Source organism: Melanerpes formicivorus, unplaced genomic scaffold (genome assembly GCF_026170545.1).
Source record: "Melanerpes formicivorus ecotype bairdi unplaced genomic scaffold, bMelFor1.0.p_v2 SCAF_8, whole genome shotgun sequence".
Lineage (NCBI taxonomy): Eukaryota > Metazoa > Chordata > Aves > Piciformes > Picidae > Melanerpes > Melanerpes formicivorus.
In genome coordinates, this window is record NW_027142360.1 from 18,921,753 (window position 1) to 18,944,804 (window position 23,052).

Genomic DNA, 23,052 nt, shown 5'->3' on the forward strand with positions numbered 1-23,052 from the left:
GGGTTAAAAATCAACCAGGCACAGCTCAGCAGAGCAGATCCCTCCAGCATTATGCCCAGCCTGTGGCTACTACTCTCCCCGTGAGTTGCAGCCCTGGTTTTTGCCCAAGAAAGGTTTTAAGAGGGAAAGTGCTGCTGAAGGTAGAGAGTTGCAGAGGCAGAGAAACCAGGAAGCTCACAAGTGCAGAAAGGCACCTGTGCATAGTGATGGACTTGGGCCTGGGTGGCTCACAAGGGCAGGTAGTGAGGACACAGATCTAGTTTGGTTTGGAAGTCAAGCCCATGGTAGTTTTATCTTATCTTTTTACAGCTTAGGATACATGCAAGATGTTATTCTTTAAATTGCAGGGCTGGAGAATTTAATTGCCAATTCTGCCTGAATCCTGTAATTATTTAGTTTATAAAAACAGGGTGGGGGGGAAGGAAAATCTCAAAGTGATTAACAAACTGTTAGGGCAAACAGCCTGGCCAGGCTAGTGAAAGGCCCTGCCCAGGGCAGCATTAGGGCTGGCTGTTTCCCTGTGGAGGGGAAAAAGATCTGGTGTTTGTTTTGTTCTTTGCACAGGAGGAATCATCCAATATGTTGATAAAGCAAAGGAGTTGCTGTCAGTGCTAGGTGACCAGGCTGCTGAGGTCAGATCACTCAAGCCAAACACAGTCCAAGCTGTAGCAGATCACTTATACGCAACTCCATGTGTGCTGCAAGCCAGGAAACCAGCCCTGCCTCCTTGTAGGCATTTGCTGTGGCCCAGAGCAGTTAAAGGTTAACATGGAGTTCAGCAGGTAGGCACAATCGTCTTGGGGAAAGGAGCAGCTATGTCAGGGTTTGAGGTAAGCACAAAGCTAACACAAATGAATGGAAAACCTCCACTTGCCTGGAACTGGACACCTTGGGCAAGACTAAGGATAGAGGTACTGTGCCTGACCTTTGGGTATAAAACATATCTGGGGAGGGAGAAGCAGGTTTAGCTGAGCTTTGCTCACCTTGAGAAAGCACTGACTGCCAGGTCCTCTTAAAATAGCAACCACCAACATTACAAGCTGAGAAAGCTACTGTAACATAGGCAGCATTGGGCAGAAGAGAGCAAACACTTCACAGCTCAGAGAAGCATCTGGTATAGTTAACTCCAAAAGGGAAACCCCACTGCATCCTTGCTGGAACAAGAGGAGGAGGAGGAAATATTTTCTCAGCTGACATGGAGAACATAGCTAATGCTGAGGATCTACCTATTGCTTCAGCTCTCTTCTCTCCAGAAAGACCAAGATCACATTGAGGTGGCATGAAAATTACTGTGCAACCTTTCTTTTAACCGCTACATAAATACGCTGCTGGTAGTGCTTCCCACTTGCACCTCCTCTGCTATTAACAGCAGCTGTGGGAATCCCTGAAGCCTCCTCAAGCAGCCAGAAAATGAGCAGCTGAATTGAGAGCCTGCCACAGAAAACCTTGTGCTTCGAGTCCTGTCCTGTGGTGAAAACTGTGCAAAGCACTGAGGGAACCTCAAGCTGCCCCCAAACCCCTCCTTCTCCTATCTACCCATCATGCTGTGTCTGAGGGATTTCCACAGGGCACCACACATGTGGGTCTTCAGCATTTATCTCAAAGAAACAGCTGTGGCTTTCACATAATGTACCCTAAAGCATGCTGGCACTTTAATAGCTGAATGGCACCTTAGAGCCACTTTTCCTTAGAAGGAAGTGATAAAATAGCTAATTTATACTGCCCCTTAATTACACAATGCAAAGTCACTGTGTTTTTTCCTGTTCTGTAGGATGGTGAAGCATTGAAGTTGGCTATTGTCGGGTGCATGACGCCGTTCCCCTGCCTTTCCTGCTCGTGCAGGAAAATGGAGACAGTCTTTACTAGAAGTGTTTACAGAGCAGGAACACCAAAACTGCAGGGCAAATTGCCCAGCCTGAAACATGAGCAGGACATGAGCAGCATAGCTTCTGTGGTCTCCCAAATAAAATACAATACTAGTTATTGCTGATAATAACTGACCAACTCGACCAAATTACATCCAAGTGACATCACCTCTAGCAGTGCTCTGGGGGCAAGATCAGCCCAGCCTGGACAAGGAGACACCCATCTCTGGGGACCAGCACTACCTTCTGCTGCTGCTGCCTAGGCCTCCTGGGTGACAGAAGCAAGTGGGAGCAGCGATGTCTGCAGCACTTGGATCACCACTCCCCTGCTCCTAAATCATTACTGCAAAGGTGCAGAAAAGATTTGCCTGGGTGCTCATAACAACCTATGACAGGAAGGTGAAATGGAGCAAAGCCAAAGCAGAGTTAAGAATGACTGAAGGAAACAGAAGCTGGGGAGGGAAAAAAAAAAGCAGTTTGTACATGGTAATTAAGCATTTACAATGTTCTCATGCAGCTTAGATAAGCAAACTGGAATTAAGCATTACAGCAGGCATCAGCGCCGGTGCTGTACTCTGCCTACAAGCACAGAAGGAGGCTGGGAGCACTTAGATGCCAGGTTGACTAACAGGTGTATATGAGGAGGAGGAGGAGGAGATGGGAAAGGCTGAAGGCTGCTTGCAGTGCAAGCACACAACAGCCTCCCTTAGTCTAAAGGTCAGGGCAGTTAAAGTGACAAGACTGCCTTTTGTCAGGGCTCACCTGCATGAGCACATTTAATCATTCACACGAAGGTGAGGGAGGCTCTCAGGCTCCCCAGGCAGGAGTGGAGGGACAAAAGCATAGGGGGTGCAAGCAGAAGGCAGGTGCCTTATGTGCAACGAGCTGCTGTTCCTCTGCACACAGGAGGGAAGTCCTTCCTTCAGCAGCCTGGATCCAGCAATCACCCAAAGGGGATCACAGAAGCAGTACTGAAACCCCCATGAAAGCAATTCACATGGGGTTTCTGGCACATTGCCTCTCCTAAACCATCGTTACAAACCAGCCACTGTGCTGCTGCTGCTCCCTCTCACCGTTCTGGACAGACAAGGGACTTCCCTGTCGTTTCTGAGAATCAAGTTTTATTCCCCAGCTAGACAGCAGTGACCGATAAAGTTCTTTTTATTGCAGTCCTACAAAAGGAGATCCATAAAATAATTCTATATTCTCTTAGAAAATTGTGCTGGGAGCTCATGGATTTGTGGAGCAGTTGTACCTGTCCCAGAGACATGAGGACAGAGAGACAAAGAGACAGCTTTCTCAGGCGAGAGGCATTCTCAGCTTTAAACAAGCCCACCCAGGGCAGGTATGTACTTACATCTTGCAGGGAGCAGCTGCCCTCTGCTCTGGGCTATCAGATGCTAGGCAAGAAAAAAAACCAACCATTCCTCCTCTTAACTCAGCAGCAGCTCCACGCGTCAGCTCCTTGCTGATAAACACAGCCTTTAATTCCAGCTGCATTCCCCAGGCTGAGAATAAGCAGCCCTGCTCCTCGGCGCCCTTTCAAACTGCTGCTGCTCAAGAGAAGGGGGGGAGGGAGGAAGGGTTACAAGACTGTCCATCTCCTAAAAACCTCAAACCAGAAGAAACCCCCCAGGCTGCACAAGGCAGGCAGTTCGTGTGCCCCTCAGCTCTCCCAGGCAAGGAATGCACAACATGGACGTGTCTGGAGGCAGAGGTACAGCCACTGTTTTACTTCAGGCTCCAATGAGTTTCTTGAGGAATGCCTCCAGCTGATCCTCATCCTTTATCCCTACAAACTTGTCCACAACGTCGCCGTTCTTCATAGCCAGCACGGTTGGCACTGCTGACACCTGAGGACAAGAGAAAGAGGAAGACAGGGGTGAGCAGAGGCTGCAGGGAACCCACTTGCACCTGGGTCCCAAATGGAGCTCTGCAGGAGCAGTGGCTGGGGGAGCTGGGTGTGCATTGCTCTGGGGTAACCTGTCTGCTCACAGGACACAGGCTGTGGTGGGCTCTGGGTTACTCCTCACGCTGTGGCATTGCCTCTGCTCCAGCTTATGTTGCACTGACCGAGTCAAGGCTGAGCAGGCTTTGGAATTTAAGACCCCAAAATCTTTAAGACCAAACTAAAGCTAATATAAAAAGAAGGCAAAGCTTTTCCCTCTCCAGTACAAATTCCTCTTCTTGCCTTTTGTCCTATCATAAGTAAACAAACCCAGTCTTTTACCAGGACGCCTCTCAGACATGATGACCTTTGGACATTTTACAGCCAGGGTGGTGTCACATTGGGCCTGTGTTCTCCAGACAGGACTGGAGTTGGAGCTAGAGGAGACTCCTCCACTCATCACTGCACAAGCAGATTTCTTGCTTCATCCCAGCACAGCAATCACAACCCCTTCCAACCCATCTTTCCTTTTCTGCTCCTGTTTTCAGTGGTTTAGCTGTTCACACACCAGTGGCTGCTCACTGCAGACTCCTGATGATTAGGAAAGAAGTGAAAAAGTCCCTCTGATCAGAACCAGCAGGCAGCTCTGCTGCTCTGGATGCTGCTTTTCCAGCCCAGAACAAAGCTTTCTGGGAATTATCCAAGAGAACAGTGGTGGAAAGGACAATGCTCCCCAGGGTCTTGCTGGCTGACAGAAGAGACCCTGAGGGTATGATTGAGAGAACCACAGAATTGCCTAGATTGGAAAAGATAACTTTAAGATCATCCAGTCCAATTATTAGCCTAATGCTGACAAGTCCTCAACTAAACCATACCCCTAAGCACTACGCTAAGGACTCTTAAATACTCCACCACTGCCCTGGGCAAGCTGTTCCAGTGCAACCTGAGCTCAGGGAGCTGTGGCAGCAGAGAGGTCTGGTTGTCTTGCCGACCCCTCAGCTTTGGGGCCCTTATCTCTGCAAAGCCTCCCCACCATGAAACATGTCCTGTCCTTATCTTGCCTGCTGCCTCCCTGCAAGTCTGTGGGGCCATCCCCACATGTGCTGCCAGCTAGGATCTGCAAATCCTTCCTCTGGAAACTCGCCAGAGGGTTGGCATTTCTCCCATCGGGAGCCTGAGATGAAAGAGACATTTTGTGCTTCCCTTCCCACCCATTCCCTGCCGGCCAGTCCAGCGTGGCTCCCCACAGCCTGTCCTGCAGGGCTTGTGCACTCCTCTGAAGGGATAGGAGCTACGGGGCTGCTGAAACACACAATCTTCAGCTCCTCCTAGTGACTGGCAAGAGCAGATCCAAATAGCCTGGGCTCGGGACCCAGCACTGGTGAGTGTGCTGCCAGCATGCTCCCGTGTGATTTGAGGGGTGAGAAAGGATGGCACCAGCATTGCCCTTGACTGGTCTCTCCCTCACTGAGAAGGGCAAAACTCTGCTGAGCCTCCCTTTGGTTTCAAGGTGGGTTAATTCCAAGCACAGCTGCCCCAGCTCCATGCAAAAACCAAACAGCACCACTAAGCATCCAACCATTGTGGCCTGGGTAAGGAATGGGCAACTCTTCCAAGTGCTAGAGAGAAGCAGCTAACAAGCTGCAGGACCCTGCATGCTGACCAGCATACCCACGAGCTTCACAGAGCCTCGATCCCTCCCTCTCTTTCCCTTTGTGCTAGTGAGCAAGCCCCAGGAATGGGTGGCAGGTCTGGGGCTGGTGTTGCAGAGCTGGCTGAGAACCAGGGGCACTGAGCAACTCGCCTCTGCCCAGGAAACACAATGCTTTTGAGAGCTTCCTTCCTACTAGCTGCAGCAAGGGCAGCACATTAATGGAGCACATAGTTTTGTTTTGCTGCTTGGGAAGCAAATGTCATGGGAATTTCTAGAATGCAAAGTTGAGGCCTTTTTGGGTGGTTTTTTTTTGGTCCCCATCTGCACTGAACCTAAATAAACTCTCCTCCTCAAGAGCATTTCTACAGAAAAGTCAAGCTGCTTGTGATCAACACTGACCACAGATAAATAAAGGAGCCATCCAAGCTATTCCTGGCAGCACCCAGACCAATGGTCTTCCTCATCTGAGACTGGGGCGTTTATAGGAGCGCGGATACCACACAATGGAGCAGGGGGAAGGCTCTAGAATGAGTAGTAAAATAAGAGCGAGCTGTGCTGCTGAACGACCATCCCTGCATCCAGCAGCTAGCTCTCCTGAGCTGCCCACCCACAGTGGCTGGAGAAGGGGCTGCCCTTTCCCAGTGGCCATGCACGCAGGCAACAGGCCAAGGCAAGAGATGAATCTGAAGAATTTTAAGAGACAGCAGATTAAACAAAAGTATCCCTGCCCCCTTTCTGCTCTTGGGGAGAGAGGTCAGGAGCAGGCTGGAGCAGTGGGGAAAGGGCACAACCAGAGATGAAAGGTGTTAGATAAAAAGAAGAATGCCCAGAGAAAGAACATTTGTACTGGGCATAACTGGCCAGGGGAGAGCGCTGGGGCTGTTTCTGGTGGCAGGAAACGCGTCCCCGCTCCGTGCTAAGCCGCCATGGCCAGGAGCCAAGGGCAGGCAGCGGGCTATGAAGGAATGTGCCAGCATTCCTCAGCTCTTCCAAGGGGTATCTCCCCCTCCCCCTGCCTCCCCCCACGCCAAGAAGGCTGCTGAAAAGGACGTTGTGCAACTGGGGGGCAAGCTGGGGGCTGCATGCATGGGCAGGAGAATAAACATGGGTGGAAGGAGACTTCCTGGCAGCCAGTGGAGGAGTTACGGGGGTGGCATGGATGCTGAAACTGGCCAAAACAAGATCTCTCTCAGCCTGCAGACATCTGATCCCAAAAGGGATGGCTTTAAAACAAACCAATCTTTCCTGATCCCTCCTGAACACCACCTTTGGGTTTCCTGATCTCTTCCAAAGCACTACCTTTGGTCCCTCTTTCATCACTCCTTATGGCCACATCTCCTTAAGCAGCAGCTTCCCAGAAGATGAAGCAAAACCAAGCACATGCTCAGCACATAAACCAAACTTCTACCTTGAAAAGGATGCCCCAGACTATGAAGATACAAAGAAAATTTTCTCCTTTACCCCTATTTGTTTGCAGCTATCCTAATCACACTGTCTAAGGATGGGGTCTTGGCCACAGGGATAATGGCCAAGACCAGATACATGCATCATACTGCGAGCAGAGGACACAGTGATGATTCCCAGGCCCTCCTGTATATCCAAAACATCATGTTTGTATAGAAGGCTCCACAATGGATAGCTGGAAGCTGGCCCTTGTCTGCAGCCTCAGTCCTGCCTGCACCTATGCCACCTGGGCTGTGAGACAGGCAGACTCTGCAGCCAGATGCATGCACAAAGCAGGCTGTATGTAATGCTGCTCACTCCCTTCAGTGAGAGAGTCCAAGCAGTGCCTCACCAAACCTGCACAACTTGGCAACTTTCAGACTCTTGTTAGAAGACCTCCACATGCATATGCTCTGTTTGCTGTTTTCCAGTCATCTGAGATTATCCTCTTGTAATCCCAGCTAATTCCATTTACTGGAAGACTTGGAACAATACAAGAGTTAAGCTAATAATCTCTAGTCTCTTCACCCTCTCTCCTTAGTATGGCTGCTACCAAAGCCCTGCCTGCATCTGTTAGGATTTACACATTTTCTGACCACAACTGAAACAACCTCACCCTCTTCAACTTCCTCTCACCAGCACCCTCAGGCTATGCAGCCCTGTTCAGGAGCCAGCAGTCATCTTCCTCATCTTGGGGCACATCTGCCAGCACACCATCCTGAGGAGAGCACCTGAGGCTGCATCACATTTGTGGGTGCCAGCTGGGTAGACATGCCACCACAAAACAGGCAGAAAAGTCTCTTTGGGAAAGAGTGGGAGGGAGCAAGCTGTTTCTACTTCCCTCTCTTTCTGGTTTGGCATGGTGAGGGAATGGCAGAGAGCAGCTCCTCCAGGCTCTACAAAATGACAGCTTGCTCAGTAGATGGTTCACACTTTGCTGGGCAACTAAGGGAGCTTCCTGTGCTGGCCTCCATCCTGGGAGTGGGACTGCATCTGCAGAGGGGGAGCAGCTCCATCTGTGTGACAGGCAAGTGAAAATTGAGCACTTTCTTCCCTCTAAGACACAGCAGCAGGATGCCCTGACTCCATAGACAGAGATGTTGTTTACAAGAAGGTGAGATCAATCAATCAAAAGAGTTTTTGTGTTTCTTGAACTACCTAACCACAGACACAGGGCAAACCCAAATAATTTAAACCAAATTCATTCCATTCTCCAGTCACTCTGCTCCTTCCTGGGAGCAAGGTAGCACAGGGAACACACCCAACAGGCATATAAGACACCAGGGTAAGCACTAAGGGCCGGGCTTGACAAGAGTAACATGCATGCTCCTGTTGCTTAGGTGTGTTTTCTGACCTGTTTAAACAACATCCACGGAGTCCCCTTGTGCTGTGGCATAGGGGTGGGACATTGCCATCCAGCAAGAAATCCTGAACAAGGAGGGGCAAGAAAGGACAGGCTGGCTGCACAAAAACTGTTCAGGAGCAGAGCAGACTGGGGCTTGTCACCTCACGTTCCTGCCCTGCACCTGAGCAGTGTACCATGCACACAATAAAATGCTGTGTATGCTGCAGGCTCCTTGAGGCCAGGCAAGCAGTTGTGTTGACAGATGCCACTCTGTTGACAGAGGACAACAGAGTGAGAGGTGGAGATGCTGAGTGCAAGCAGCAGAGCTGGAGGGGAACCAAACAGTGAAATCCACCTACTGATGTGTGACCTGAGGGATCAGAAACTTATAGGCACTGGACTTCCCCTCCCCACCAACACCACTGCAGCAGGCACACTGCTCCCCAGGGAGGGACCTTTGCACCACCAGCAGAAGAAAGTCCATGCAATTCCAACTCCTACCTCATACTCAATAGCAAGGTCTGTGTGATCATCAATGTCCACTTTGGCCATCAGCACTTTCCCCCCCTGCTTGGCCACCATCTTCTCTAACCTGGGGCCCAGGATCTTGCAGGGGCCACACCACCTAGTGGAAAAGGAGGAGAGGGGACATTAGAAGAGGCAAGTGCAGAAACAGCCATGGAAGGCTTACTGGCATGCCAGTGCCATTACCATCACCATTCCATTTGAGAGCCAGCCTGGAAACATCATTCCTGAACCACAGCTTAGAAAAGTATTTCTCTCACAAAGGAACTGTCAAAGGGTTTTCACTCTTCTGTGTGGGTGTGTGGTGGTGGGGGCTGAGTGAAAGAAGAGATCACTGTTCAGCATTTGTGGGACTTTCAGTGTTATTTCAATCACCTTGCAGTCTCCCCCTCTTCTCAGCTATCCACAGAATCACAGGATGGTAGGAGTTGGAAGGGACCTCTGGAGGTCTAGTCCAACCTCCCTGCTAAAGCAGGCTCACCACAGCATGTTGCACAGGACTGCATCCAGGTGGATTTTGAGTATCTCCAGAGGAGACTCCAAAGCTCTCAGGGCAGCCTGTTACAGTGCTCTGTCACTCTCAGAGTATTTCTTCCTCATGTTCAGATGGAACTTCCTGTGTTCCAGTTTGACTACTGCTCCTTGTACCATTGCTGGGCAGCACTGAAAAGAGTCTGGCCCCATCCTCCTGCTCCTTTAATATCAGCATTGACCAGATCTCCTCTCAGTCTTTGCCAGGCTAAACACCCCCAGCTCTCTCAGCATTTCTTCATAAGAGATGCTCCAGTTCCTTAATCATCATCATACCCTTTCATAGCTGTTCATCTTTACCCTACTTTGCTGGCACACACAGGCAAAGCTGTGACCCTGCTGACCACAAAGCACCCCCAGAGCCAGTGTTGCTGCAGGAGTCACGGCCCACACTCAACTCTGTTTATCCCCATCATCAGATCATAGACTTCCCCTCCATGCCCACTGCAGGGTTTAGAGAAATTCCCCTTCAGCTGCAAAACTCAGAGGCATTGCAGCTGTTCAAAGAGAGATCACCTGTTCCAAATCCAGGTGTAGCAACAGGAGACTGTGCAGGGTGGGCCCTGTGCACAGAAAATAACCCCTGCACCCTCTAACTGCAGCAGTTATGAACCAGGTATGAACATACTCAAATGAAAAAACAATAACAATAAAAAAGAGTTAAAGCTCTAAGTTCCCTTTTCTTTTAGAACTGAAGCTCTGACAAACTTTGTTCCTACTTAAAGTTCATTTTGGTTTGACAGTCTACAGAAAGCAGAAGTTTTTGAGCTCCCTTTGCCCAGAATCAGCCACAGCAGGCTCACATGACAACGTTGTGGGACTAGAAAAATACATGAGGAAACAGAGCTAATCAGAATTGTTAATCCAGCAGGTAACATCTATTTTTACTGGCAAGAGGATGACAAGTGTTGTTATTGACAGCAAAGGCTGCCACTGGTATCATGCTGCCGTTACTAGTATCTCAAGGCATTTGCTGTCAGGAGCTCTACCTCAAGAGCATGCAGCATATGAAAACTTGAAACAAAACATGATGGTGCAGGGGTATTCCAAGTGTAGTGTTCTTCCACAGCTGTTAACATCATGTAGTGTTCATAAAAGGCTATTTAATCCACAAAACTGAAAAACTGAGCTAGCAGAGCTGCTTCTTGAGGTGTCTTGTGCAGGATGACGTAATGCCAGGGCCTGGGTGGTGACACCCAAGCACTTGGGAGGTGCAGCTATGCTGCTCTGAGGAACACCTTCCTGGCACTTGTATTTTACACTCCTGCAGGGTGTATCTATACCTACATTGCTGCAACTCAACAAGTGAAACCTCTACAGAGTGCCACAGGGGCAGAAGCACCCTTTAACACCCTATGTCCAGCATGGTGGTTGGCATCTCCACAGCCTGGGAAGCCCTCAGGCATGCTCATGTGCCCGCTGTGCTTGGAGTCCCACGCTATCAGTAATGCAGCAGCGACACACCTGCATGTGTGATGGCACAGATGGGCACAAGAGCTGCTGAGGGGGAACTTACTGTGCATGGAAGTCCACCACAACAGGTTTGGGGTTGTTCACCACGCGGTCCTGGAAATCACTGCCGTCCTGCACGTTGAAAGTGCTCCTGCAGCCTGCTGAGGTGCTGAAGGCCCTGCCGTGAGTTGCCAGGGAAGCACGCAGTGCCAGGGAGCCCTGTGGGTGCAGTGTCCTGGGGGTGAGGGACAGCAGCCGCTGAAGAGCTAGCCTCTGGGCCATCTGTTGGGAAAGGAGGAAGTATGTGGAGTGAGGGCACCCCACAACTGGTTCCACTGCAGCAGTACCCCACTTAAAGTCTCCTCAGCAAGACAGTCCTCATGCCAGGAGGTGCTCTCGACAGAAACATATGGGACATCACATGGGAGCTCTTACTGTCCCTGTGCCCAGTCCTTGCCACCTCAGCATGGCTCCAGACCCTAGCAGTGGAATCCCGCGTACCACAGAGCCACCAGCTACAGAACACAGCTTCCTCCTTCTGTGGGGCAGGGCCCCCCGCACCAGGCACAGGATCCCCATTTCTCTCTGCCCTACTGAGCAGAGCCTCATCCCCCAGCCTGTTCCCTTCCCGCAACAGGGTGGGGATCCCAACAGCTCCCACCAGTGGGACAAGGCCCTGCAGCCACTGGGTCTCCCCTCAGCCCCGAACCTGGAGAGGAAGGATAGCCCCACAAAACCATGCGGGCCCTACTGCTCCTCCAGCCCCAGAAGGCAGGACCACCCCAAGCCATGGGACCCGACTGCCCTCCGCAGCCCCAAGGGGCAGGAAGCCCTAGCCAGGAAGCTCTCCCACCCGCGGAGCCATACAGCGGGCCCCCGCCCACCACGAGACACACCCCCTAACCCCCAAATCCCCCGAGCCGCCCCCAGGCCACAACACCCACCCCACACCTTCTCGGAGGTGACCCGCGCCTCACAAAACTTCCGCTTAGCGCCCCACCCACACGCTGATTGGCCGCCGCCGCAGGAAGCCCGCAAGTGACGAGGAGTCCTCCCTCCCAGCCGATTGGTCACTGCCCAAGCTCCAATCTCTGACTGGTCGCGGTGGCCGTCCCTCAAGCCCCTGCACACTGTGCTGTAGCAGCCGGGGGGCTCTGTCACGCGGGGCGAGTCCTGAGTACTGATTGGCGGCGGCACCCTCCAACAGGCACCGCAGTTCGGAGCGGGGTGTGCTGCAGCCCCGCGGGTGACGCGCGCAACGGGCCCGGTTAGCGGGGAGAGCTGCGCGCTCGGGTGGTCTGCTCCGTAACTCAGTGCTGCCAGTCACCGCTAAACCGTGTCCCGCAGCGCCACGTCTACACGGCGTATAAACACCTCCCGGGTAGGTAGTTCGCAGCGACCCTTCTGATGAAAAAAAATTTCCCAGTGCCCAACCCAAGCCTCCCCTGGTGCAACTGCAGGCCACTTCCTCTCCTTCTATCACTTGTTACTTGGGAGAGGAGAGCAACACATCCCTTGCTACAACCGCTCTCCAGGTAGCTGCAGAGAGCGATGAGTTCTCCCCTCCACTTCCTTTTCTCCAGGCTAAACAAGCCCAGTTCCCTCAACTGCTCCTCCTAATTGTGCTCTAGACCCTGCACCAGCTTTGTTATCCTTCTCTGGATACACTCCAGCACCTCAGTGTCCCTCTTGTAGTGAGGGCCCCAAAACTAAACACAGTATTTGAGGTGTGACCTCACCAGGATAAATACAGGAACATGACCACTGCCCTACTCCTGCTGGCCACACTATTCTTGATGTTTGCCTTCATGACCACCTGGGAACACAGCTGGCTCATGTACAGCTGACTTTCAACCAACACCCACAGATCCTTTACTACCAGACACCTTTCCAGCCATTCCAACACAAGCCTGTAGCATTCCATGGGGTCCAGCAGCAGCCTTCCCCTGCCCTGCTTGCCCACACAGTCCCAGTCAGCAGCTCCCCTCCACCTGGGGCTGGGTAAAGGACACTGCTGCTCTGTCTGCTTCTTTCAGCTTTCCTTGAAAGATGCAGTTCTGCAACTCCCCAGTCCTGCAGACAGTGATCAACTCTCATCTGCATGACACAGTGGCACAGGGAACCCAGACCAAGTTGCACCCTTGCTCCCACAGGTGACTACAGACTGATGGCATCAGACCCAGATGGAGCAAGGCTGAAAGGGCACCACTCTCTCAGCAGCCTATGAAGGATGGGACTCAGGTGTCTGCTCCCTAGGACCCTCTGGAAGCAAAAGGTAGCAAGACCTCTGTGGTTTCAGTTGGCACATCCAATCCTAGATGGCGTGGGGCATGTTGGAAGAGTAGGTGGGTACTGGTTTTACAAACATGGTCACTCTTCTAAGTGAGGGAACACACAAACTATGAACAGTCTGTGATCTCTTGTGGGAATTTGAGGAGGGAAGAGGAAACATCTGGAGAATGTGTGGGTATGTACAATAGGGAGGCATTCTGTCTCTGCATACAGGGAAGGAATGAAACAGGCTCCAAATCAATCCATCTCAGTGACAGGCCCTTTTCTTCCCCAGGACAATCCTGAAATAAAATGCCTGTGGGATCAAGGAAATAGCAAGTGATGGCACCACACAGACAACTACAATGAGAGCTACTTCCAGACTGGTCTTGGAGCTGGGGCAGTGGGATATAAAGCCCACAAAATGATACTGATTGAGGCCAGCTAAGAAGGTGATTATTTCCCCTCATATGAACATGTAAGGTCTTCCAGCAGCAGCAGCATGACTAGCATAGCCCACTATTCCCAAAGAGGAGTAAGAACTCATTTGTCATTTCCTGAACTGCTGCCCAGCCTCTCCAAGGATGAAACAGAGGTGGGGTTGGAACTGAGGCTTTACAGAATTGGAAAGATTGGGAGACATTTAGGTATAAACAGGTACACTCCCCACCCTCCACTCTGGGGTATCAGAAAACCCAGGTGCAGAGGAGTATATTCTAGATGCTGAGGGGCTGGAAAACGTGTTGAGGTAAAAGCCTGTTTCCCCTTGCCTCTCATTTCCTAGGAATCACAGGGATGTCATACAGCCAAGCTCAAAGCTGCTCTTGCTTTGCAACTTCAGGGCTATGAAAGGAGCCTACAGGGAGGTGACAGACAAATGCACATGACTGTCTCATTCAGTGCTTTTAAGTTCTCAAGGTAGTTGGAGGGGAATAAAATAGAAACCGAGCATTTTTAACAGCATTGATCAAAGTCCCCAAACTTTCTTGATGGGACATAGTGCAAACAGGAGTGAAATTGGTCATGCTTTACAAAAGACAAGGGCTAACCTTTCAGGCTGCTAGGTGCAGAAGAAAGACATGAGGACAGCGGAGCTGAACTCAGTATAAGTCTGTGTCCCAGGCATTCCAGGCAAGCTCCTCACCCTCAGGGATGGAAGAGTCCTTTGCAGTGCTCTTTTGGAAATGACAAATGTAATTTACCAACCTAAATGGTAACTAAAAACACCCTTCTCTGCATGAGCTCCACAACCACCCTAACTCAAATGCAGGAGAAATACTGAGAAGTTTGCCCACAGCACTGCTTTGGGATCTGGTGCACCAACACAGCTTACAGCACCCAGGGGATTGAGAGCCTGCGCCGGGCTGCCACAGGGCACGAGCACAGCAGGTCACCTCCGGAGAGGTACGTGGCATTTTGTTACCCAGGCGTTCCTGCACTCTCTTCTGTGACCCCTGGACGTCGCTGTAGACATTGGTCTGCGAGATACAACACAAACACCATCTTCAGGCAACTATGAACTCTGCAAGGACAATGCAGGAGCCTCAGGATGACTGGGTTTTGGCCCCTCAGTTATCCTTCAGAGCATCTTGGTCCTCTTTGTAACAGGAAGATCTGAGCAGGTCTTTGGCAATTCATGATCACTGGAAGGCATGAGGATGGAAAAGATGCACGGGAAAGAGCAGAACCCTGCTGTGGATCTCTGTTACAATACTGTCACAACAGCACCTGTAGTTTCAGTGTGGAGCAAGAATGGTTAAAGCTCATCCTTGGCATTGACAAGATGCTGCAAGGGACGAACTGATATCACGTGATCTCTCAGCAGCTGGTCCTGTGGTGCTCTGTGGCTGCCAGGGGGTCTGTCACCCGACACATCTGTGAGAGTGTAATCCTCCAGCAGGCCAGCTTCTGCCGCGCGGCGCAGCAGCCCCTCGCTCCCCAGCAGCCCTTGCATTCTCATGTACCCCTGCCGACAGAAGGGAGGCAGCTTCTGATGGGTGAAGGCGAACAGGAAGCAGGACTCTGTGGGGAAAAGGATCCAAAATCAGACTCAGCAGAGACACTCTCTAGAGAAAAATTCCCATCAACTCTTGAGGACTCATTCAAATCAAGTGGCAGAGAGGATGAGGGAAGATGACTGGCGTTTCCCACCCAGCACCCTGCTCCACATAGCCACAGAATGATTGACTTAAGTCCAGGAGATGAAGGGTAGAATCTCCAGTCTGTACTCTTGAGAAGGAGCTGTATCTGAGTTTGTAGCCCTCTGGGATCCTCTTCATTCCACAGGATTGCTTCCCTCTGTGTGCCACATGGAATTCCTCCAGAAGGTTTCTAGACCAGTCTTCAGAAAGGGAGGCAGCTGAGGTTCTCTCTTACATCCCAGCACTCCCATTTCCCATGGGAAAGCAATGCCATCATCAGTATTTGAGAAGAGATCTGGTACCCGATGGCACAAAGGAACATTCAGATAATGGAGGAGGAAGGAAAGCTGCAGCTAGGAAAGGAACTGAACCCAAACTCATAAACCTTCCCCTAAATCTGTATGTGCCTGGGCCAGTCTCACTCTGGTGGCAAGCAAAAGCCAAGGCTATTCGGGAACACACATACACTCCCCACCCACACTTTTTACTGTCTTGGAAGCACATCCAAGAGGTGTGACTGGAAGTGAGACCACCAGTTAGCTCACCACAGGCAGATCTCAGCTATCTGCAGAAGACATCACTCCTGTCACTCATCCCTTACATCCCCTCCTCCTCCTGCCACCTCGAGCCTGCGCTCAAATTACCTGCAAAGAAATTGCGCAGGTCAGTGCCGAGGCAGTTCTCCAAGAACCGCCTCAGTGGCAGGATGTGAGCATTTGGGGCTGTCCAGTCGGTCAGAAAGTCCTCCACAATGTGATGGATGGCATCTGGGCGGGGAAGAGGCCAATCTGAGGGTCGAAGTTTCATCTCATGCTCTGCCAAAAGAACATTAAGGGAATCTCTCAGAATCAAAATGGCATTAAAAAGAGCTTGGGAAGCGGAAAGCAGCTACAACAGCTGTTTCAGCTTTTGTCCTGACCTTTTAATCCCTACCTTCCTTTCATTTGCAATCCCCTCTGCTAGCTGTGTCCTCAACAGCCCTGCTGCTGTACAGCTGACCCTTGTCCCAGCCTGCAGTACTTTATCTCATTTCACTCTTGCTTCCCTTAGGCAGGGACTGTGAGATGGACTGAGCTGCACTCAAGCTTTAATGCTGCTTCCCGTCAGGCTTTTTTCCAACCCCCCCCGTGCAAGGCACACAACTTGACCCTAGGTTTTTGGAGATGAAGATTCAGCACACTCATTTCCCAAGGAAATCTCTTCTGAGCATGTTTGTTTGCTGGGTACAACACTCATCTTCAAACGCTTGCCTTTGGCTGCCTCTGTCACTCTGTGGCCCCTCAAACTTAGGCCAGCCACAGACAGCAGCTGTCTTGTAGCAGCAACGCTGAAAAGCCCAGGCTCATCTACTGGGACTCTGCAAAATACACACAGGGTGCCAGCCAAAGGGAAGCAAATATCTTCTTTTTGTGGATGGGGAAATTTCCAGCATGCCTGTTTGTTCTTATCCTTGAATGGTCTCTGGTACAAGCCACTCACCCCATGCTCCATATCAGTCTGACCAACAGAAACTCCTCCCAACTCCCAGCTTTTTCTTCATCTCACATAGTGGTGGCAAGTGCCCCAGAGGATGGACATGAAGAAAGTGAAGGGAAAGGGTGTGCCCCATCACTGGCCTTTATCTGTGAGGTATCTCTGTCCCTCACTGTTTGGTTCATATCAGGTAATTAGCAGGGCGAGGCTGGAAAGCTTACCTGTTGGGAGGTGTTTGTAATAGTAAATAACAGGGTGTAAAAAGTTGGACTGCCAGGCATGCTGTGCCTCTCCCACAGCTCGGTTGTAGTAAAAGACATCCTTGTCATCCCCAGAGAAATTCCTTCCATACTCCATGATGATGACAAACAGCCCATTGGGAGCCTTCCTCCCTGTCTGCATTTCCAGTTCAGCCAGGACTCCAACTGGGTACTCCTCCAGGTATTCAAAGGCAGTGGCGTTCCTGTGAATTGCAACCGAAACCATCAGACTTTTCCACCAAAGAAAAGCCAGCTGGGATCCAACCCCCCCTCAGCTGGTTGAGGCTAAGGCCAAGGCACCATCAGATAGTAATTATTTCTGGTCATTACACATCTGGGCTGGACTTGATGCAGAGTTTATGAAGGCTGAGGACACTGTTAAAAGGCTCCATTAATCTCCTGTATTATGGGATTTCTCTCTAAATTAGCACTGCTCAAGGAAAGCTTTTCCCTGGGGACAGTAAAAAAAGGTACTACAGCCCTGAGCTGAGAGGGAAGGTCTGGACCGTTTCAGCCTTTTAAGAGAGGGAAGAAATTGGCAGAATTGGGCATATTGGCACCAGTTGTGGTAGCAGTACAGGTATTGAGGTAGCTGCCTATGTGATGGCCACATCCTTATGCAGCAGTGAAGCAATTTGTGTGGTGGTACCATGGGAAGCAATGGTAAAGAAACAGGAGTGAAACAATGGAGGGCAGTGCTGGGAATAATTACTCACTCTCTCAGCAGTATGATGTCAGCCAGGACACTGAACATCTGGTAGAGGCCTGAGGCCTCATTCACCCTCTTGATGATGGAATTGGTCAGCTGTGTAATAGGGTAGACTGTGGAGGGCCAGGGGACACCATGGTGACGGTTTTCCAATAGGCGGTGGACTGCACGAGCTAAGATACAGAGAGAAACACAGACAGCTCGTTAGAAACACAGGCTTCAGCTCTTAGGAAATCCAATTGCTCTGCTGCAGCACACACAGATACCAGCAGGACACAATAAACAAGCTTTACAGCTCATCCATGCTCAGGATCCCCCACCCCAATCGCTGGTAAATGCAGTGGAGATGCCCTGATATGCTGCTAAGTGGTTGATAAGGGGGTGGGGGCTCCTCAGGGATATTTCCTTACTTCTGAGCAGCCCTTTAGTGATAAGGATGGGCACACACATAAGGACAGAAATTCTCTCTACTGCCCAGAGCGGCTGGGTTTTAACTCCACAGCACAGACCTCTCACCCACAGCCTGTCACGAGGCAGAGCATCTGGCAGGCAGAAATCTATTGTGTTACATAAATAAGAGACAACGGGCAAGAGAGACACAAGACAAAACAAAGAGAGACAACCAAAAACTTCAGCTATGACCCCAAGTCACTTCTCCTCCACTTCAGATGACACAGCTGCAGCTTGGCTGTGTTTTGTCCTTCTTACTGCCTGCAGAAGACTGAGGGTGATCTTTTTCCAGCAGCAAGCTGTGAACTGTTCCTTTGAAAGGAGGAACAATCCCCACCTCTACCCTTTCTGTGCACCCTTCTGTACTCACTTGTATACCGGAATCCATGGATGAAGCCCCCAGCAGATTTCCTGAAGTCAACAGAATGGCTAGCAGTGCCAAGAACAAAGAGTCCCCGAGTGCTTCTGGACTCATAGTTGGGATTGATCTGAGGATACTTCTTTTTATACCCTTTCCCTGGCATCATTTTAAGGGATCTGAGGTGCAAAAGAGAAGAGCAGGCTGTTGGAAAGGGCAAGGATAGAAAAATGAAAAGGGTTTCTAAGAAGGCACACATTCTATTGCAGCCATGCAAGACTCTGCTTCATGCCCCTGCTGTCTTCAATGGGCTTTACTACTACAAGAAGAATCTTCCAGAAGACAAGGCTGATCTTCTCAAGGTAGCTCTGGAGAAGATCAAATTCCAGCCTGAGCCACTGACAGTGAATTTTGGAAGACAGTAAAGTTAGCAGTATCATTTTCACTTGCAGGATGCACTAAGAGATAAACCAAGGTGGAGTGAAGGTTGCATCCTCAGGGAAAAAAAACAGACAAAACCTTTCTGTAGCCATCTGCACCTCTACCATCCTCATTCCAAAAATATTGCCAGGCTTCTCCAGGTGATCTGGCAGATCAGGATGTTAAGTTCCAAAGGCACAATTCTTGTGTCACCCAGGTCCCAGCATGGCTGTTTGCTCAGCCCTAGAGCCTGTCAGTCAGAAGGCAGTGGCACACATGTTCCCACTGCGGGACAGCTGTAGCTGAAGGGTAAACAAAGGACTGTGTGGGTAGCTCAGAGCATGTGGAGGTCTGAGCAATACTGCTAGGAGAGGAACCTACCATTTTTCCTACTTGCTTCCCTCACCTGTTGTAGATAGAGAAGTCAAACTTCCAGCCCAGGCAGCGGATGACACGGTCGTAAGGAGCACGGGTGGCAAAATTGTCCAGTTCGTCCTGGGGCAGGGTGATGGAGTCAATGCCTGCACTGGTGTTCCTGTCCTCCAGGTAGAACCGCAGTGTGATGTGCAGCTTTCCTTTCTTATCCTTCACAATAGCCAGATCTTCCAGGTCACCCTCCAGAAGCCCGTCCAGAGATTTCAGCTGGTAGGTGTCCAGCAGGCCATTGTTAATTGCTCTATGAAGAAAAGAATGTGCAAGAATGGCTAAAAGAAGGGAGGAGAGGTGGGAGCCATGCTTCTCTCTCAGCTGCTGAAAATAAGACACCTTTAGCAGGCATCCCACACTCCTGTGCAAAGGCTATTCCCAGAGCCTCAGGGCTCACAGGAGCAGCACCCTTGTAGGATGTAGTCAATCTCTTTGCTCTCCTCTGTGATTGGCAGCAAGGCAACAACTTGGGAGCCCACTCTTTGTAATGATGTATTTTCCAAAGAGGTATTTTCCTAGTTCACAGACTCCAAAGAGCCGTGTGTGAAATATCATCAAGCTCCTATTTTCAGCAACTACAACCTGGACTGCTTTAAACAGACAACGTAAAGACAGAAGGTGCTATGTTTCCTCTGCAACCTGCAGGACCACAGCACATCCTGTGCCAGTCCAGCTCATCATCTGGGCAATAATTCTCCTTGAAATGGTTTCCTACCTCAGATCCCCAACGTAGTGGGTGGCCCACGAGAGGCGCACCCGGGACCGGCTCACCATATGGATGAAGTTCGTGACGCCCAGAATGTTCTCTGCTGTCTCAAAGGCTGAGTTCCCCCGGCCCAAGATCAACACGGTTTGGCCAGCAAAATCCTCTGGGTTGACAGACACAGTCTCGTAACCCTCAACATACTCTGAGCCAGGAAAATTCACCACGTTGGGGACCCACGTCCCAGTAGCCACCAACAAAGAGCTGCAAAAAAACAGAGATGGCACTTGGGAACGCAGGACTTGAGAGAATGAGGCCATTGCTCCATCTCATCACTCGCTTGTCCTCCCGCTGTGGAAAATGGTTGTGATGTACACCCTGCAGCCACACTGCATCAGCTGCACAGGTCATGATTTCAAAAGAAACCTCTCTCCAGTTTTATCTAATGATCTCCTCCTCTTTTCCCTATCCTCAGGCCAACATCATTATATATAGCAAAAGCCAGCGTGGGTGTCATACAGATATGTCAGATTGCTGAATGTGTGAGTACTACTCCTGTGTCCTCTCTGGTGATAAACACCATACCAAAGCTTCACAGGCTGATGCTTTAAGAAGTACTCTGATTTGTACAGTAGAGCCTAAGTAATCTTTAAGAGGGACAGAATATGGTTTCACTGTTTTAAGACCTAACTCCTGCTCATAAAACCATCAGTAATGGTTAACACCAAAATTAAGTACACTAATCTTTGTATCTCTCCATAAGAAATTCTACTTGAATCTTAAGGACGTTTTTCTGACGTAGATGGCAACACCAGGCAGCCCAGGCCAGCAGCACTGTCTGCTGTCCCAGTCTTGCTCATGCAGCTCCCAAGAGCACAATTTGCTTGCAGTGTGTGGGTGCCCAGGATTGCCTTCTGTCCTCTGCAAGCCTGCCAGCCAGCGCACCTCCAAGTGACAGCCAGCAAGACCTGCTGTTGTGGAGCTGAGATTCTCAGGAGGTGAGAACTACACTCCGTATGTTCACAGGGTAACTTCTAGGAATGCAGCTCAATGGAGTTACAGGATACACGTGTGTAAATATGATAAAGAGAAGTGGAATTCAGGGACCAGCAGCCATGAGGTTATTTCACAGGTGGCTCCCCCAACTGCAACAGCCTCACTTTTCTGTGGTTCCCCTCTGCCAGCTCTGTGCTAGTCCTGGGCTTCAGGGGCGTACTTCTAAGAGAAGTGAGATGTTACTGCACAGACTCACCTGAGTTTGTAATAAAGGCAGTAGAAAACAGTATAGCTGTGGTTTGGTTTGGTTTTGTATTCCCACAGAAAGCAGTTATTTAGGGATAAACCAGAAGTGATTTATCCAGGATGGAACCTGTGGTAACAGCAATCACAGTCAGTTTGTGTCTGCCCTGCCAGCTACTCAGCTGTCTGAGGCATAATGCACATGAAAGGCAATACTGTCCTAGAGGCAGATATTACACCCACCCACCTCACTGACTCTAGTAAAATATTTTTCCTCTGTGATGGTGGTTAAGGCTGTAAGAGGCTGGGAAATCTTCATCACTCATGCCTCAACAGGGCAAGGCTAGGACAACTTTATGTCACTGGCCCTGCTTTGGGCAAGGGACTTAAAATGAAATTACTCTTATGGGTCGCTTCCAACCTCACTTATTCAGCGACTTTCTTACTTTGAAGGTGCCCATGGAGAGCGGCGTGCCTAGCCCTGCCTTCACCTATTACCTGCATTTGTAGTTCTGCCTGTCCTGGTCAGTCAGGAGGAAATAGTGGCCATTCCAGGCTTGCTCGTTCTTCTCCAGCGTCACGTGGATGATAGCTGTGTTGTACTGAACTTGAAGCTTCAGCAGGGAAGCAAAGTCCTCCAGGTAATGCACCATTGTGTCAGCGTCAGGGAAGAAATCATGGGAGTAGTGTTTGAAAAGCAGCCGGCGGTCATGGCTGAGGAGGGAGTTCCAGTCATGGCGGAGGTTGAACTCACTGTTGGACTTGCCTGTGTACCGCTTGTTGATGCTGATGAGCTTGCGGTGGCGAGGGTAGAGGGCGAAGAAGCTGCCAGGAGCGTGGCTCCGCTCAAAGACGATGTAGTCTCGGCTGGCTTGCTGGAGGAAATAGGCTGCCTGCAAGCCTGAGGGGCCAGCCCCAATGATGCAGTAGTCGTGGTAGAGGAAAGCAGCACTGCTCGCCACACACAAGGCCAGCCCCAGGAGTGTCCTGCAGAGTGCTGGGGCCATGGCAGGGCGGGGACAGCCACCCCTGCAGGGGAGAGGACCGGGGAGATGGGCATCACCCGAGGGATTAGCAGTTCTAGGTACGGAGGCCTCCTGACAAGCAACTCCATCTGACGGAGGCCTCACTGCAAAAGGCCTCTGCTGGCTGGTCCCAGCCTGCTGCCTGCCCAGGCCCAGTCCCCATAATGCCACCACTACCCCCCAGGACCCCAAGCCTGGATGGGGGTGTCAGGGCAGAGCCCCGTTCCCTGTAGCCAATAGTAAAAAGGATCCCAGGCTTTCCAACTAACGGGCTCACAGGGCTACCTGTCCCAGCCAGTACCAGACAACATGGGGTGAAAAGGTGAGGCAGCACCTGTGGACTAATGGCCCCACGTCCCTGCGCTCCAACAGCCAATGTGAAAGGGAGGCGCAAGCCTGTCAACCAATGGGAAATGGGGTGCCCGCACTGCCCTCGCTCCCCCGCCAATAGGGACCGGCCTTGACCCCAATTCCCCCTCCCTCCCCCGCTCAATGGCATGTGGGGCGGGGCCGCCATTCGCGAGGGAGCACGGGGCCGCCGCCAGCCGGCCGGACCCGTCCCGCCAACGGCCGCACCTGCACCGCCGAGCTCGCGCTGCTCCCCGCCTCCCGCGCCGCGCACGCGCCGGGGGGCCCAGGGCAGCGAGGCCACTCCCGCCCAGACGCCAGAGGGAGGGGCGCGCCCCCAGCCACCGCCCCTCGCGGCCTCACGTGACACAGCCGCCTCTTTCCGCCGCCGCTCACGTACCACGTGCCGGGAGAAGGGGGGCAGGGGAGGGGTGCCGCGCTTAAAGGGACAGGCGCGCGCAGGGAACGAACACGGCCTCTGCTCCGGCCCCGGCCGCCCCCTTGCCCCGCACCCCCGTCCCCAGCC

At 51.2% G+C, this 23,052-nt stretch overlaps 2 protein-coding genes and 1 long non-coding RNA gene across 4 annotated transcripts; 1 reads left to right on the top strand and 2 right to left on the bottom strand.

Annotated features, from left to right (window-relative positions):
• Positions 1-3,008: 3,008 nt before the first annotated feature.
• TXN2 (thioredoxin 2) lies at positions 3,009-11,712 on the bottom strand. Of its 2 annotated transcripts, none has more exons than XM_068142355.1 (4): positions 11,655-11,712; positions 10,768-10,985; positions 8,697-8,820; positions 3,009-3,718 (listed from the first exon to the last, which is right to left on the bottom strand). In XM_068142355.1, the coding sequence occupies exons 2-4, from the start codon at positions 10,983-10,985 to the stop codon at positions 3,602-3,604; spliced, it is 459 nt and encodes a 152-aa protein (XP_067998456.1). In that variant the 5' UTR covers positions 11,655-11,712; the 3' UTR covers positions 3,009-3,601. The 2 variants fall into 2 exon arrangements, with proteins under 2 accessions (XP_067998456.1, XP_067998457.1); XM_068142356.1 differs by having other exon boundaries at positions 11,648-11,696.
• A 162-nt stretch (positions 11,713-11,874) lies between these two features.
• On the top strand, positions 11,875-13,871 carry LOC137443045 (uncharacterized). The gene is made up of 3 exons (XR_010987813.1): positions 11,875-12,084; positions 12,857-12,978; positions 13,270-13,871. It is a non-coding gene; the product is annotated as an uncharacterized lncRNA (long non-coding RNA).
• Positions 13,872-13,925: 54 nt separating this feature from the next.
• Positions 13,926-22,802, bottom strand: FOXRED2 (FAD dependent oxidoreductase domain containing 2). The gene is made up of 9 exons (XM_068142357.1): positions 22,755-22,802; positions 21,652-22,182; positions 19,927-20,178; positions 19,192-19,461; positions 18,378-18,544; positions 17,565-17,730; positions 16,810-17,051; positions 15,760-15,930; positions 13,926-14,996 (listed from the first exon to the last, which is right to left on the bottom strand). The coding sequence occupies exons 2-9, from the start codon at positions 22,158-22,160 to the stop codon at positions 14,731-14,733; spliced, it is 2,043 nt and encodes a 680-aa protein (XP_067998458.1). The 5' UTR covers positions 22,161-22,182; positions 22,755-22,802; the 3' UTR covers positions 13,926-14,730.
• Between the last annotated feature and the right edge of the window lie 250 nt (positions 22,803-23,052).

Coding starts and splice junctions, on each gene's coding strand:
- FOXRED2 (XM_068142357.1), bottom strand. CDS start 22,160: ATGGCCCCAGCACTCTGCAGGACACTCCTGGGGCTGGCCTTGTGTGTG. Junction 19,462..19,926: donor CACTACGTTGGGGATCTGAG/GTAGGAAACCAT, acceptor TTTTCTTCATAG/AGCAATTAACAATGGCCTGC. Junction 17,052..17,564: donor GACATCATACTGCTGAGAGA/GTGAGTAATTAT, acceptor TGCAATTCACAG/GAACGCCACTGCCTTTGAAT.
- TXN2 (XM_068142355.1), bottom strand. CDS start 10,985: ATGGCCCAGAGGCTAGCTCTTCAGCGGCTGCTGTCCCTCACCCCCAGG. Junction 8,821..10,767: donor GTGGTGGACTTCCATGCACA/GTAAGTTCCCCC, acceptor CTTTTCCACTAG/GTGGTGTGGCCCCTGCAAGA. Junction 3,719..8,696: donor ACCTTGCTATTGAGTATGAG/GTAGGAGTTGGA, acceptor TCTTGTCCTCAG/GTGTCAGCAGTGCCAACCGT.